Here is a 17,280-nt window from a genome sequence, read left to right on the forward strand (position 1 = left end):
TACGTGACTAAGAAACAGTATCGTTCCTTTTTAATGTATTTCTAGTGCAAAACACTAGAGGTATGAATTTCATTCCTGTAGCAACAGCTCTCACAAAGGCATCTATTTCACCTAGTCCTCGCATTTGTAAAAATGTACCTGCAGTAGCTGCTGGGTGCTTCAGTCCTTGATCAGCTACCTGGTTGAGTCAATTCTGCTGGTGGTTCAGTGTAATCCAGAGTAAACTGCATGGTATGAGGCAGGCAGCATACTTCAGATCTAATGCAAAGCAGAGCAATCCACACTGTGTTTTAGTTACTACCACAAAACTAGGTTATTGTGCTGGTTTTGGCTGGGATAGAGTTAATAACTGGCCAAAGGGATTGAGAAGAACGCACTAGCAGTATCAGTTGTGGCATACCACTTGGCTGCCTTTGACTCCAGTTCATATTGAAGTTCTAGCACATCCAGCACGGCAGCACTCAGCACCGGCATGACTTTGTTCAGGCCACGGTAGTCTGCTGTTAGTCTCCACTCTCCATTAGACTTTCACACTGGCCATATGGGACTGTTAAAGGGTGAGCGAGTCTTGCTGATGACTCCTTGGCTCTCCAGTCAACGAATCAGCTTATGGATGGGAATCAGGGAGTCTCAGTTGGTGCGATATTCCCTTTGGTCAGTTGGGGTCAGCTGTCCCAGCTGTGTCCCCTCCCAACTTGTTGTGCACCCCCAGCCTACTCGCTGGTGGGGGGGGCGAGAAGCAGAAAAGGCCTTGGCTCTGTGTGAGCACTGCTCAGCAGTAATGAAAACATTCCTGTGTTATCAACACTGTTTTCAGCACAAATCCAGAACATAGCCCCATACTAGCTATTATGAAGAAAATTAACTCTATGCCAGCCAAAACCAGCAGTTATCACAAACTATACATGATGAATATTCTCAGGAACAACACACAAAAATCTTCAAAGTTACCTGACAACAAAAACCATGTTTTGACTTTGCATAATAGTATAGTTCACTAACATTTTAAAGAGAGACTTGTCATTTTTTAATTTTTACTTCGTCTTAACCTTTCAGCAAGCTTTCAACATCAGTTTTCTATACAAGGCAAAAAAAAAGAATTCCATAAACTGGACATAACAGAACATTAAGGGCAGGTGAATAAAGCTATAACAACAACTTCAGCACGTGAGCCTTGCATCAGGACTTCATGCAAAACAAAAGAGCAAATTATGCAAATGGTTCTAGTTGAGGAGATACAAGTTAGACCCAATTGCCTTCCAGTGCAAAATATAAAAACTTTTCAAAATTACTGTTGTATATAAGAAATTAATTTCAGATGGAAAAGGAAGTCAAGTTTACCTAGGTGTTCTGAAATAAAGGTAGAAACAGAATGAATCTCATCTACTGAGGTAATCAGCTCAGTTTAATTTTTAATCCGTCATTAAAAATACCATTTAAGAAGAACTCATCCCTTTTTAAACAGGTTAATAAAAAATTAAGCTCAGTAGGAAGTCTAGCATGCTTCATTGTACTCAAAAATACAATGTTTCATGTTTTATATAATAGCTTTATTATCAAATGGCAAGAGACATTTAGTAATGATGTCATGCAAGTATCACAAAAAATTCCAAAAGATAAACAGGTCACCTAACGGCTCAGAATTCCTTGCAATTAAAAAACAAGGCTACATCTTCCTGATTTCCTGGTTTGTTTCATGGTGGACACTGTTTTCCTGTCAAAATGTAATGGCTATCTCTTGGATCATTTGCTGGACTCCCCAAAAGGAAAGAGCAGGCTAGTACAGTATTCCACACCACAGTGCTTTTTTGTCTTTTTCAAGAGTAAGGCCTTCCTTACTCTTCACAACCCTCAAAAGTCATCCTCATAGGGTAGAAAACTGCCTGAGGCCATTGGCAGCTGAAGATAAACACAGAAGAGACAGGTTAAAAAAATGCTAAGGTTTTGCAAACAGAAAGAACTGTATTTTCAACCTTTTTAAAATCTTAAGGCTTTTAGCCACTGTGATGGGAACCCAGGCTAAGACTGAACCACAACAGGTTTTTCAGTAACATAGCCTGATCCCACCTACACAGTGAAATATAATGCAGTGAAAATGTCAAGTGATTGCATGATTCACATTAAATTGAAACATAGTTCAGTTCCTTCTTTAGGGTCAAGATTCCACCAAAACATTGGCTTTATACAGCATAGAAGGGATTCTACAACAGCATCTATTATTGACCAGAAATTAAGACAAATTTTGAGAAAAGCTACTGGACAATAAGTAGTAGGTAATTTATTCTGAGAGTTCATCTGCATGAAAAATTAACTATGCAGAAAAGTAGGCTGTAAATCTACAGCGACTTCACACTCAATAGTCTAGGGGACACCTGCTCACAACAGCTGAATTCATACTCAAGTTTACTATGGAATAAATCCCCCGGGTAATGACCTCTGAGATTAGAACTGCAGCAATAAAAATAATTACTGTTCAGTTTTAAATGCCAATAAACTACACTTTTAGAGTAAATTCTAAATAACAAAACAATTGCTGAAGCTAAATGATCTTACAATAAACTTGCAAACAGAAGTGATATGAATTCCTTTATATACCTATGTAAAAAATAACATTGACTGTGCAGCCCAGATTTAAATAAAAGACAAATAGCATATCAATAATATTTACTATATATTTACATGTAATACTGTGATGAAATGGAGTCAATTAACATTATATTACAAAAAGAACAGAATTCTTTAAAGGTACCAGTACCTTTCACATTATCACATTTATGGAACTGTTCTCTTACATCTCAAATGATCTATCATATGATGAGTTAACATGAGGATACAGACAAATAAACCCTTGAATTGGAGCATATGCTAATGTGTCAACTCCCATTTCAGCAAGATACTTCAGGGGCACCAACTTAAAGCATATAAGCAGCACTGGTTTCAATAGGATAAAACATAAATGCATACCCCAGTTCCTTGCTGATCAGGGCCTCATTTTATGGGATTCCACTGACAATACAACAAACTACAACAGTTGTAAGCACACAAGGGGAGGTATCATATACATTATTGAGTGAATATATATACTTTTACTTAAAGGTGAATCATAGCTGGTTGCCCACTGCCAGTTACTGACTTACCAGACAACAGAATCATCCTTTCAATTTTATATACACTGACACATGAGCCTTCTGTTACGTGATGCTTTGAACATTATTTGGAATCAGCTCTTTAATAAGAACTGCACCAATTTGAGTACCTGACATTTCTAGCTAATCGAGCTGCAATGGAAAATTTTATACTCTTTACATATTGCTTGAGAAAAGGTAGTATTACACTGCTTAAAGTTATACATTTTTTAAATCACTTGAGAACTGAGAGTTTTATATATAATCATATGATCATTTTCTTAAATCGGCAGGATAAATCTATGCAAGTGAAATATTGGCAAAATAATCAACATTAAAAAATTAAAATTAGAACTTCAAAATCATCAGCCAGCCACAATAAAAATTCTAACCTGTTCTCTCCCTTCCTATATCCTCTTCCAGAATAAAACTTTACAGAGGATGAGAGGGAATGATGTGACACTTTGCCTTTGTTAATCCAGTTAGTAAAGCAAATGTACGTTCAAGTATTTAAATCCACACAGCACTAATAAATAGAAGTAAACAATCAGGATGAGAATATCATTGTAGTTAAAGTACTGCAAAAAACCTTTGTTCGTGAGTGAGCACCGTTATTATATTATGCTATTATTTTGGAATCTCAAAAGGCAAAAAAAAAAGCGTTGATGAGAAATGTACTCAGACCAGATCACATGCAAACCTACAGAGAATGTCACAAAATTGGACTGAATATTTAGGGTTTTTTCCTGCAAGTTTTAGAAAGCATTATCTGTAGTTTATGTCTACATTACAATTTTTGCTCTGCAGATAATCAGAGCAAAGTGTTACATCTGTGTTTTCACTTCCTTCATCTTGAGGGCCCCCTCCACACAACCTCCTAAAGTAAAACACTGATGGTTTGGTTACAAAACTATATGCAGTACATTTCTGAACACAGTTCCTTCTATTTTAGGCCATGTGTTCTTTTAAAGACATTCTTATCAATTACAAGCCTCCCCTTAAATTGCTTAAGATCCAATAGAAAAGCAAATATACAAATATCAGAAGTGCTGATCCTGAGATGAAGTATGGGAAATTCTGGTCCAGTTTGATCCTTATTCAAACTTCTGTTTCAGTTTCTTCTGGAAGACAGCTGGTAGGATGGAGAGGATGGCTAGAATCATGAGAACAAAAACAGAGTTCCAGGAAACAGCTTCCCCTGCTGTTGTAAGTTGGTACAGCGTTGTTCCTGCCTTAATGGCTACAAAAGACGGTGGTGCCACACCTGGAGCAGGGAATTAGAAGGGTAGGAGAGCAAAGGAAGAAAATACAGCTTGTTAAGGTGGAAAAAAATGGAAAAAATCATAAATAAGTCATCCAATTTTTAACGCCAAAAAATTCAGACTTTGTTGCCTTGTACTTTTTTTTTTTTAAAGAGGGGTATAAATACAACATTCAAAGACAAAAAAACCCTTATCGAAAGAACTGGTTTTATGCCATTTTTAATATTTTTAACACCAACTCAAACACAGAAGACTAAGAAAATAATCTCTGCTCTTTAGACTCAGCAGTTTCAAGTTGTCTCTCTACAAATGGATTTTATGTAAGTTCATAAAGGAAAAATATGGATTGTTTCCTAACCAGATAAAGATGTATTTGCAAAAATGTGTCAATTATTAACTAAAGTGTTTAGTACTACATTAGTTAAATTATGAATTCACTCCTAGGAAGATATATTATGATGAACAAAATGGAATGGGAAGGGGAGAAACAATCCTTCAGATTAAAGTCACGTACATCCTCACACAATTATGCTGAGCTCAAAACAGGAGCTTATAGAAGTTCATAGAAGTATTATAGTCATGGAGTGGAACAAAAAGTTACTAATAAAGTGTTCATATAATGTGTGTTTCCTTAAGCAAGTAATTAGCCTGGGCTCATTACCTCTCATCCAGTACATCAGAATAGTCCTGACTACTAAAATCTTTCGATGCTATAAGCGCCACACATCGAAAAGTACCAAAACAATATTCTGGTGTAATCTTTCAGCTGTCCAGTAGGTGGAGATCTCTGCTGAACAACGCATACAGAGAGAAGCAAATAATACCCCTTCTTCTGGCTACCCCTAAACTGCAGTTCACTAGCCAGAATGACTAGCACTTTCTTACCTAGAAAAGTGCCAACGAAAAATACTTTCAATGGCACATTAATTACAGGAGATGTTATATTGATAAACCAATTGGGAAGAAAAGGTGTTATTCGCAGAAATATTATGTAGTTAATGAGGTGTTCTCTGTGTCGTTCAACCTGTCAAAACAAAAACAAAAGAAATTCAGTAGAAAATCCCTGCCTTGAAAATACACAATGATTTTACTACTAGAGGGTTGTTAGGGGTTTTTTGTGTATCTCTGTAAAATTTAAAAGTTGCAAACGTAAAATCAATTAAAGTGACTCAAGGAAGAGTCATCAGTTAATCACCTGTTAAACAGTACTGAAGTTAGTCTGGAAATACCAGTCTGTGGTGGAGCATGGTGATGTGTCTGAATCAGCCAACTTAAACAGCAAACAAGTAATTCAGCACAGCAGCAGGCCTAACCCTAACTTTAGCGCAGCAACCTCCGCCTGTCTAACTGTAGCCCAATCAACACGGCCAGCTCCTCATCCTATTCCTAAAGCTTTTGGAGGAACTAGCAATGAAGTTTGTTCCTCAACCCATTCTGTCCTAACTCATGATCAAACTTAAAACATAGCTGTATTCCTCACTTGGAAACCTACCCAGGTCACGGCGCCAAAGTTGATCAGGTGGCTGCTGCCAGCACAGTTGCAAAACCTATCTACCCATACGTTAGAATGCCTAGCATTAAAATTACCCATTACAACAACAGCCCAAACTTTACAGTCTTAATTACATTCTCAAGTCTAGCCCAGCTCCTTACGCTAGTACTACATCAAAGCCTCTTCTCCTTCCAGCCTGGCTTTAGCACATCAGCCCTTTCAAAGAAGAACTGTAACCTCAAACCAAGTTATAAGGATAGCAAAGCATCCACCACTTCTGCCCTATCCTGGCAGACCTTCACTAAGTCTAAGCCTAAACATGGTCATCTGACCCCAAACAGTTAAAAATCAAACCTGGCCTGATTGCAATTCCATTTGCAATCTCATGTAACAACTCAGTCACAACTTTAGCTTTAACTGCAACACTAAAGTCAGTAGCCCTGCTATTGTTCAATAATACCACTGTGAATTTTTTTAATCTTAGCGAAGGACGAATATTTAAACATTGATTTATCCTGCATATAAAATGTCTTAGCCCTCAAAATGCAAGCATGATATAGTCCAATTAACCTGGAAGCAGTGAGATATGAGCTGCACATGTAATTACATAATTTTAAATCACATACCCTGTTCTACTAATGGAAATAGTAACCATTTGCTGCTCAGAGAATAGCCTCAAGATTATACTGCGATATTAAGATTTACTTGGGTCAAGAGTCAAAATACTACTATATTATTTAATAAGGTCAATTGTGCAGGATACAGCTCTACATCTTATCTAATGAGGAGCAAGTGTAAAATATTTGTATGTGATTCAAACCCTTTGAACAGAGTACAGTAGTAAGTTGTGCTTCACACTTGCCAAAAAAAAAAATCTATTTGAACATATTTCAGAGTATCAAAGCAAGAGACATGAGCTCAAATACTAATCACACTATGATTTCGTATTGCGAAATCTTTAACTTCATCTGACAATTAACACTTGTTGAAACTAATGTTATCAGATACTGTAAGAGAAAGTTTCTAAATGCTCCAGCCACAATAACATCTTGAAATTAAGGTTTTGCAATCAGACATACAGCTACAGGTTTTCTTCCCCTATAAAAAACACAAACCCAGTTTTCATTAGTTCTGAGCTTAGAGAGCTGCTACTTTAAATTGAAACTGGACAGGTTTCCTATTGACATTAGCTAAACCAGGGGGTTATCAGTTGCAAACTCTTCCTAGGTAAAAACAGCTTCCTCACAGGAAATACCATAAAATCAGGAATACTACCCACTGTTTAAAAACGCCCAGAGAAAGTAACTACATAGTGTAGCAAGGAATTAGAATTCTTTCTTTGTAACTAGATACATAAGCACGAGACCCAGTAGCTTTCCATGTTATTCCACTATACATTTTTTATCATAAATTTCAGCATCTCTAGAAGCTTTACCTGTTCTGACCATTTTACTGCTTTTTCTGTTAAATATCTGTATACAACAGGACGTCCCACTAGGTATGAAAGCATATAGCAGAATGAAGCTCCAAGTCCTGAGCACTGGAAAAAAAAAACACACAAACAAACAAGCAAAAACTCTAATTAATCTTAGCGTTATATCCCTATTTACTACACTGGCTGGATAGAGCCTGCTTCTATGCAGCCCTCCATTGAGGCTGAAGGGCTCTCCTTCAGCAGCATGTACATACTCCCTAAGAATGTTGTTGACCCAAAACAGTTCCTTTATTTCCAAGGCATTTAGGTCAATCTTAACATTTAAAGTAGACAATGTTGATTACTTATCAGTTAATACTGAGTGCTTCTGCAGTTTTATTTTACTATTTTGAACAGTGAAAGCTTTGCAAATAAGGGGCACAATGGCATTAAAGAGATTCAAACTTGAAAATTCATCGACTTGGTCCTCCATACCTACTCAATTATCTCATTCGTGAGTACTAACGCTCATTATGACTGCATCTTTTGTAAATTACTTTTTTGGAAGCTTGTCAGTAACATACATTTCATATCTTAAATGAAGCTGCTTGGGTATTTAAGCCATTTAAAAATAGATGTGTTTTGCAGTGCGATAATAAAAATGTAGTAATCGTGTTCTGAAATTACAATCAGGTTCTGCTGGATGCTAGACAAATTTAAAGCAAAGGAAACTCTGGCTGATTCACACCCAGCTGCCTCCATTATTAAGAAAACTTGGAGAAACAGTTTAGTCTTTGCATCATCACGCAGTGCTACAGTGAATTTTCTGGGTAACGCCATTCTCACAACAGAACTGAATGATAACTCATGCATACTCCTATTTCACTCAGACTCTGATCATTTCAAACAGCAAGCTGTTTAGATGCTTGGTTGTATTCCAAATGGATAGAAATATATGCCCTCACAAACTATTTTCCATACTTACCAGACAAACAAGAAACAAGGCCAGCGGAAAGGGATAAAGAAACCCTGACAGGATACTGAGAAATATAGACCCAGGGATAGCAAATGTTTGCAAGCTGGATGCATCTTAGTTCAGGAAAAAAAAAATTTAAAAAGCTATCAATTCTTAATTTTATAACCAGTCAGGATACATACTACAATTTGAAAAAAAGCATAAATATAAATAGGCATAGTCTCTAAAGACCTTTACTTCAAAATACATTTGCAGAGTAGCACAAGAAGCCCAAGCACAGAGAAACATGGGGTAAATTCATCATTACACGTACAAAAATACGTCACTAAATAATAAAAGCTGTACTACATTTTTCTCTTTATCTGTGCTACAACTGACACTGGGTATTTATTGTGACATTACAGGAAACACATACTTCTGATTTTACATTGTTGACCAGAGATATGCAGATTTCAGGCATTCTCTCTGAAACGTTCACAGAACTCCTGTCCTAGCCCATAACTACTATGAGTTTCATGGAAGACTGACATGTATGAAGGCAACTACTACTTCTTTACAAACAGGCATGGTGCAATCACTAGATAACTAGGATACATGATCACTAATTTGTCAGAATTTTTCAAAAAGGCAAAAGTTAAATTCCTGCAGCATAAGCGAACAGGCTGTTGAGCTTAAGGCATACTTGAGACTATAATGTATTGCCTATACTTCAGACAGAAATCCTGTAAAGCAAAAAAAATTTGCACACTATTTTATCTGAGTTGAACTGACTGAAATATCAAAAAGCCAAATGATCTTCCTTTATTTTAAGTCCATTACAACCAGTACAGCTTTTTCGAAGCAAGTGTCAAGGTTGAGATAACTGTAACATGCTTGTCAACTGATCACAGTCTACTGCCAAGACAGTAAATGTCGTCACATCAGCTGCTATAGTAGTTCAATAAGCAGCCAATTATGTTCTACTTCTCGTTAATATATAAACAAATATTTTAATTTTCTTCATAAATCTATTATTTGTGAACTACACTTTAAAAGAACGAGCTAGAGGATAATTACTAATAGCACATTCAGTGCTGATATTTCTGAGTTACGAAAGCCTCCTGCATTAAACTATGAAACAGACCTTTATACAGCTTTTAAAAGTTACCAACCTTTAGTTAAGTGTTCCAGTTAAGAATGTGTTAATGATTAATTAATATATTCAGCACTCAGGAAAAAGAAGTTAACACAGAACACGGGTAGCCTTTGTGTCTCCCTAGGCAGAAAGTACTTCAGAAATTTAGTGCTCTCTAAAAGGAAATAGATTTCTTTTTTGAATGTGGGCACTGCAGAGATAAAAGAAGGCTCAAAACACTTTCCTTGAGAAATGCTGTAAAATATTCTGTAAGTTATCCTTATATAGCACTTTTGAATGTCTCAAGGAAGACCAGTGCAGTAGTCCCAGTTATCCTTTAGAATCAACAGTAATTTCTAATTGGTAATTCAGTTTGCAATTTCAAAGTTAGCGTTAACACTAAAATCAGACCAAGTCTAATATCAAAGCTAATAATATTGTCCATAACAGACACAGTCAAGGTGAAGCTGCATGCAAATCCCCAACAGCATTTACTGCTATACATGCCTGATCAGTTTCCTTCTACTCAATCCCTTCTTACAGTCCAAAAAGCATTCTGGAACACACAAGAAACGTTTTTAAGTTCAAAGATTTTGGAATATCAGTGTCTATTTATAAACACACCTAGGTAGGTTAGCCTTCTTCACCCATGATCAAGAATTTATAAGTTTGTATTTTTCATTTCTTTTTCAGAGAAATATGACTATACCAAAACTGCCATTTATATCAGAAAAAGGATACAAAACATATGTGGCAAAATAAGCCACTAATACTTGAACATAAAATGTGTCCTTATATTTGGACAGGACTTTTCCCAAGGCTTTTGCATCATCCATATCTCTAGGAACCTTTATACATTCTCTTTCTTCTCTGGAAAGAAAAAAAAAAAGCAGGAATGGTGGTAAATGTAATCCAAGAGTATAGTAAAATTACTTACTGAATATATAAATAATTAGATACACTACATCACTAAACTACAACCTCAGCAAACAAACCACATGATTATTGTTGTGATAATGTTCTCAGATGAACACTTAATATTTACAGCATGTTTTGTATTAGAAAATCCTCGATTTTAGATATTTGCAAACCATATTTTTTGATTCATTACAATAATCAGCTTAATTTCTAGGATTTGGGGTTTTTTTCTTACCAAGTACCGATCAAAAAAATAATTACTCAAACCAAACCTTGGCAACTGAACAGCAGTCAACATTTCAGCCAAAACCAACTGTAACTGCCTCAACACTACGGTCGTAACATCTGAAGTGCAGCAAGAGCGGCAGAGCTTTACCTCACAAACAAACAAAGCTTTAAGAGCAAAATCTCATGTCACACCTTAATCTGGTGCAACCCTGGGCAGCACAGTTGAGTGTCCTCTCTTCCTCTGTATCAGACTTAGTGATTGGACTGTTGCAAACTGAACTTGTTGAGCAAGTTAATCAGACAGAAAATTAACTACTAAAAGAAAAAAAGAAAGTTGTCAGACAAGCAGGCTTCCATCTTGTCAAACTATCTACCTTCCCAACACAAGCACTAGATGCAACGAAAAGGAGAAAAATAGAACGTGAAGCTTAGGTACAAAGGAAGGATGTCCCCTTTTGATGACAGCCTGCAATTATACCAGTGCGCAAGGAATTTTAAAATAAACCTAGCCCTAACCAAGCATGGTTTGGCTCTCAACTGAAGAAGGTCAAGACATAGTGAGTTACCATTGCTAATGTGACAGGGGGTAACTTTTCAAAACACGGTATCTCAACTGTCCAACAGAAACCCTAGGTCAAGTACAACTCTGTTTACACAAATCCTACCGGTTAGTATTTCAATATTAAGCTTTGTATCCTGACATTCTAGGTTATACATTCAAATTCCCTTTTAAAAAAATAAGGTTATATCTATAATTACCTCATGTCAGTTTAAAAATCACTTAACCCCACATAGGCCCCTCTACAATTTGATCTTGAATGAAAAGCAAATAAATTAATCTTTCCTGACATACTTACTCACTAAGTTGTGGGAAATTTTTATATACCAGGAACATAAGGAAAGCAGCTGATAAGAAGATAGACACTAGAATAAGAAGTGATGTCCGAGCTGATCCACCTTCTGCCTGAGCTTTCCCTGAAGTTAAACAAAAACAAACAAAGTTAAAAACAAAACAAAACAGCAACAAAAAAAACTCACATCTTACAACGGATTTCAAACTGATACTTTAAGGAAATGTTAAGGTAAGCTCTCTGTGGACATAATCTTCCCACTAATGCTTTCAATAACATATACAACACATTGCTTACATTCCCTGAAAGCTTTCAACAAATCTGAAGTTCTTACACTGGCAAACATCCCATAGAAGTCAACTTCTATGATCCTTAATAATTTAAGCCTCAATTAATAAATAGGTTTGCAAAGAGAAAAATAGAGCAAAACAAAGTAAGCCATACATATTTTTTCCTTTTTGCCATAAATCTTCTGCCAGTCTAGTTAACCAGAGATTTAACTTGAAGTTAAACCTTCAGTATGTACAATGCAACTTTGAAACAGGCTCATTAACAGATTTCCTTTTTTTTTTCCTCCCAAGAACGAACATCAGGCACAGCCACTAGCCAACTAGGTGAGACACTCATCAGGAGAAAACATATGTAAAGACACGCTTACCAGCCTGGGGTATAAAGATTACGGTTCTCAGACTTGGGAATTACACATATTTTACACTCGTATAAAACAGACTTCTCTTGGATATGTCTATATAAGTTTTTATTAGCCTTTAAATTCTTGTGTAAAGGAAGTAATGGGAGTACAATAAGTGATACAATTACATTTTAGACCTCTTCTATACTTTAGATTTTTACCAACATGATATGCAATACACTGATTAGCACAAATGCAGCTATACACACAAAGAATTTTAAACAGAGAAATAAACAGTAAGAACTCTCCACATCCACACTAGGGTGTGTATGTGTGCATGTATTAAAACACTCTCCTCAGACACTGCTAGGCTAGCACAACTTTGCAGGGGGCATCAGTCTTGGTCACCTGAAGAACACAAAAAATGCCAAGGCTGTATTTTCATCCGAGGATGCCGCTGGCATGACTACAATGCCAACGCACACCATTCAAGCGGGTCACACTGCCACCTCACTGTTGTGAAACACAGCGAAAGGATGATGAAACCCACGGACAAAACAGAGCCGGCTGGACGAGCTGGCAATTTTGCTCGCTTTAACGTTTTTCGCTTTGAGGTCAGCGTGATCCCACAGGTGTGCACTGGCTCTGCCAAGGCCGAAGGCGGCATCCGTGTAGCAGTTACAAGCATGAATACCTCACCGGTGGTTATTTTAACATCATCTTCTCCAGAGAGAAAAAAAAAAATATTAAAAAAAAACCCAGAGGACGAAAAAGGGAAATACAGGGAACTGCACTTTCTGCCACTGCCACCTTTCGTACTACAGTCATGCCGGTAGTGGAATAACATACACACGACCCCACGCGTGTTTCCCCATTAGCGTGTGTGTGGGGCGGGTTGCTGCCCCTTTTCGGCCCCGGGCCCTGCCGCGGGTAGCGGCTCACAGGCCCCGCGACGGGAGCCCGCCTCACCCCCACACACACCGGCCCCCCTGAGGCGGCCGTGCTGCCGCTCTCCCGCCCAACCGCCCGCGCGGGTCGGGGACGTTGTCTTCGCCGAGCGGCGCCGAGGGCAACGTCCCCGGCCCGCGCGGGCGGCTGGGCGGGCGGCTGACCGTTGGCAGGACGAGGTCGCGCGCTCCCGCCGCCCCAACCCCCGGCACCTTCTAGAAGCTGCCGCTGGTGCCTGGCGCTCTCCGCCGCCGCTTGGCAAGGCCCGCTCTCCGCCGCCCTCCGCTGCGCCATGGCTCCGCGCTACCCCGGGGCCCGGCGAATCAGGGCCAGGGCAGGCCTCGCCGGCACCGAGAGCCGCGGGAAGGAGGCGGGACCGGCCGCTCCTCCTCACCCCACCGGGTCGCGGTCGCGCTCCCGCCCCCGTCGCCGCACAGCGCATGCGCTGCTCCGGTGTGCCGCTTTTATGAGGGGCATTACGGTCTTGCGCTTCTGCGCCGTGATATACGGGAGCACGTGTTGGGCTTCACGGCGTGAAATGCGGCAGTGGGTTAGTGACGGTAAATACGGTAACGCCTCCCTTCTGGGAACGTCCATATGGGTATATACGGTAATCGGGCGTGCGCTCAATACAGGTAAATACGGTGCAGGGTGCCCCCTCAGCGCGGCGGAGTGGCGGCGCCCCAGCCCGGCCCCCTCGGCCCCGGCTGGAAGTAGAGGCCGATCGTGCGTGCGGGAAGCAGGATAAAACCCGTCTGCGGGCTTGTTCTACCTCGGTAACGGCGTGAGGCGTGGGAGCGGCTTTACATTTGTGAACGGGGGTGGAGCTCCCTTGGGAGAGAGGGCGGCGAGAGACCCTCGGCGGGCGGCTGAGACGGCTGGGCCTCGCTCGCGCCCCGCCGCGGCGGCCGCTTTGGCGGTGCCCGGGCGGCTCCGGGGCGCTGGAATAGTAGTGAGCTTTGAGGAAAAGGGGAAACCTTATTTGATTCTTACAGTTAAATTTTTAGGTTTTCGAACCGGTTTGTTCGTCTCTTTCGAGAAGAAAGCCTCAGTGCGCTGTTTCAAATAAGCCGGATTGCTCTTTCCCGGGAAGAAAAACACCTCTAGCTGTCTCAGGGTTTTCTTTCACGTCTCCTCCTGTCAGTGAGAAGGTTTTAAATCCCTCAGAAAAGCTACAGCGTCATGTCCCAGTGTTCACAGATTCCTTGGCATTCAAGCCGAATCTGACCTCAAAGCACCTATTTCCTCATGCAATCTTTTGGCATCTCTTAACCTTTCAACTCTCGCTGCCAGCAAGTGTTACAGTAAGTATTCTCCAGGGAGAATACTCTGAAACTCTGCAGACAACACACATTGCATAAGCTTCTGGGCACACTTGTTGGCTGAAGGAGATAGTGTGTCACCCTCTCTCCCCTTTTCCAGCTATACCTACTGATAAATCTCTAGCCCTTCTTCAGGGAGTTTTTCTAGAGAGGAAGCTCTCATGAGGGAGCTGGACACTGTTCTAAGATTTAACTTCAGCATCGTTTATCTGAATACTCTGGCTGCAACTAACTTTATACCATGCCTAAACATATCTTTTAAAATTGCTTGTACAGGATACAACAGATAAGTAATTTTATAGCAGTAGAATTTTAGAGATTGTATTTCCTGAGGTCATAGATCTTTATAAAGCAGTGAGGAGGATGCAGTTCAGCATACAGTAGACCTCTTAAAAGCGTTGCTTTATTGCTACACTGTACCAAATCCACTTGTGTTACAGTGTAAGTGTCTACAGGAAGTTGATGATTTATTTAAGATCTAAATAGTCTAATACGCTATTACACAAGTACAGGCCCTGCCAAATCCAGTGGGAGGAAATAATCGAAACTATAAATTGCGATCAGATTCCAAATAAAGCTTCAACTCATGAGCAGATTCCACATGAAGCTTTAATTTATTCAGAATTTCTTACATTTAGAATCAAATTATTTAAAATTATTTCATTAAATCATGTAATTCACTGTTTTAATATTTTAAATTGATATTTCAGAAATGCAAGTGCCCTGAGGAGCCAGTCAGGTCTATGAACTTGTTGCTCTGGGCATTGGTGCCAGATGATGGAATCCTTTGTTTTTTCAAACTCTTTCACTAGAAAATTGTACATACTAGCAAGATAGGAATTGCTGACACCGTAGCAGATAGCATTTTGTCCCCTATTGTAAATGCACATCATGTTTGTCATCTCTCTTTGATTATCCCATTGCTTCCGGTACTCCAGGTAAAATGATTCAAACACTGGGACTTCTTTCTTGTCTGGATAACTTCTGACAAAACATCAAATAGATACTAAACTGAAGAATGTTGGAAGTAAAATTGTAAATCAGATTATTATGCAGAAAAATGTTTACCAAGTCATCCTGAAACAGGAGAAAAAGCACATACTGAAAGATGTAAATAAAATACGTACCACAATTTAAAAGCTGCCGAGTAGATTCTAAATGCTGCAAGGGCTCTGGCTTATTTTGCTGTAGTGGTTTGCACCGTGGGGCATGAATCCCAGTTTGGCATGTTTGTTGTTCAGTAATCACTCAGAGCCAAGGAGTTGGGCAGAGCCTGCTTCAGTGGATGTCTGACTTCTAACTAACCTGCTTTGTATTGTGTAGCCCCTCTGTGTTACCCAAATGCAGGTAACCTGACAACACAGGTTAGCCCAACATCTGACTCTTGCTCAATTCTCTACAGTTCCCACTGTCCAAGACACACTGTAAGACATACAACAGACAATCAGAGCAATACTAATTTGCTCCATGTTTCCCCTTCTATTTACTTAGTACAAGCGCATGGCCTGCAGATGGTTCCCAGGACGCTGATTCTGCAGTAAGCTCCCAGTGTTAGTATATGTCTCATTAAAAATAGAGAAGATAACTCTAATCAACTCAGTGTTATGGAGCTCCAGCTTTCTGAATTGCTGCCAGAGTGAAATTTAAGGATTCATTAACTAGATCACTTTGAAGTTGAAATATACTGCATAAGTGATATTTTTTAGACTAGATTATCAGAAGACTCTTAGACTGTTCTATGCTGTTGTTGGTTCCCCTCAGGGGGCATGCTGCTGTTGTGAATGTGTTGTCTATTTACTAAACTTTGAAACTGTCACTGGTGTTTAGTATCTGCTGGCAATTTAAGTAGTCACCACCAAAGATGCCCACACCTAACAAAGATCAGCAGAACCTCTGCATTCTCTCAGGAAAAAAAAAGGACATGTCTGGGGAATGTTCCTTAGGACTCACTCTGTAAATAAAATAACTCAGAACCTCTACTTAAAACGTTAAATTAGATTCATTTACTGGAGGGAAAGCAGAGAATGAAAAATGCCACCATAAGCCCCATCCCTTATGTGTTCAGAGGAGAAAGAGTTTTGGTAACTGGAACTCAGTGGGTGATCGAGGAAACTTTTGACACATGGTGGAGATCAGCACTGCGGGAAGCAGCTTCACTCCACAGTGTACTGAGAACGATAGCTGTGGACTGAAAATAGATTTACTCTCTTCATGTATAAAGTATACATAGTGTATAACTGCATAAGCAACATAAAATCTCCTCTGTCTTTGGAGCTTCTTTCTAAGCCCCTCCTGATATGGAACATATGCTGCACAATACTTTATTCAGCAGAGAAAGAATGCTCTAGTCTCCAGTTGGCGTTTGCTCAGTGGCTTTAGCAATGGGAGCAGCACTTTGTACTTAGAGGCTATAGACTGAATGAAGCAAGAACCCACAAGGTTTATATGAATTGGTTTCATATATACCTTAAACTCAGAATACGAGTTCTTTCAAATTATATGTGAACCAAAAGGAAAAATGCTTTTTTGACCTGCTGGAAAGAAACAAAATAGTTACTAGGGCAACAGCTAAGTGGTCAGCTATATGAAATAACTTCCTTTTGTGGGTGGTTGGATGGAATGTTTTATTTTTATCAAATTGAAAGAGCTGTCTTCCCACAACACAAAAACTTGTATTTGCTTCCTTTTAAAATCACACCGAGATGGACTGATGGAGCACATGTCGCATGGCTGAGTCATTGACACTGACGATGCTTTGTAGACTGAGTCATGCTAATTGTCAGCAAGAGGAAGGAGGAAGAGAGACTGAGAGTGATCCTACTCCTGAAAGCTTCTAGCTGAAAATTATCAAAAATGGGAGCATTAATCAATAAGTAAATCATACATATAATTTCTTAAGGAGAAGTGCAGATTTAGAACCCTTTTCTCCTGCTTTCCCCTATTACTGTCTTCTTTCTGACAACCACAAAGATAACTGCATTGTTTTAACATTTTTAGTA

The 17,280-nt window shown here is 39.3% G+C and overlaps 1 protein-coding gene across 3 annotated transcripts; it reads right to left on the reverse strand.

Moving 5' to 3' along the window:
- Positions 1-1,528: 1,528 nt before the first annotated feature.
- TMEM41B (transmembrane protein 41B) lies at positions 1,529-13,399 on the reverse strand. 3 transcript variants are annotated; one of them, XM_075163131.1, is made up of 8 exons: positions 13,172-13,366; positions 11,387-11,504; positions 10,125-10,253; positions 8,279-8,372; positions 7,315-7,419; positions 5,273-5,411; positions 5,049-5,177; positions 4,303-4,389 (listed from the first exon to the last, which is right to left on the reverse strand). In XM_075163131.1, exons 1-7 carry the CDS (start codon positions 13,251-13,253, stop codon positions 5,098-5,100), a joined length of 747 nt encoding a protein of 248 aa, XP_075019232.1. In that variant the 5' UTR covers positions 13,254-13,366; the 3' UTR covers positions 4,303-4,389; positions 5,049-5,097. The 3 variants fall into 3 exon arrangements, with proteins under 3 accessions (XP_075019230.1, XP_075019231.1, XP_075019232.1); XM_075163129.1 differs by lacking the exon at positions 5,049-5,177 and having other exon boundaries at positions 1,529-4,389; positions 13,172-13,399; XM_075163130.1 differs by having other exon boundaries at positions 1,529-5,177.
- Between the last annotated feature and the right edge of the window lie 3,881 nt (positions 13,400-17,280).

The sequence above is a fragment of the Calonectris borealis genome, chromosome 14, assembly GCF_964195595.1.
Source record: "Calonectris borealis chromosome 14, bCalBor7.hap1.2, whole genome shotgun sequence".
In the NCBI taxonomy this organism is placed as follows: Eukaryota; Metazoa; Chordata; class Aves; order Procellariiformes; family Procellariidae; genus Calonectris; species Calonectris borealis.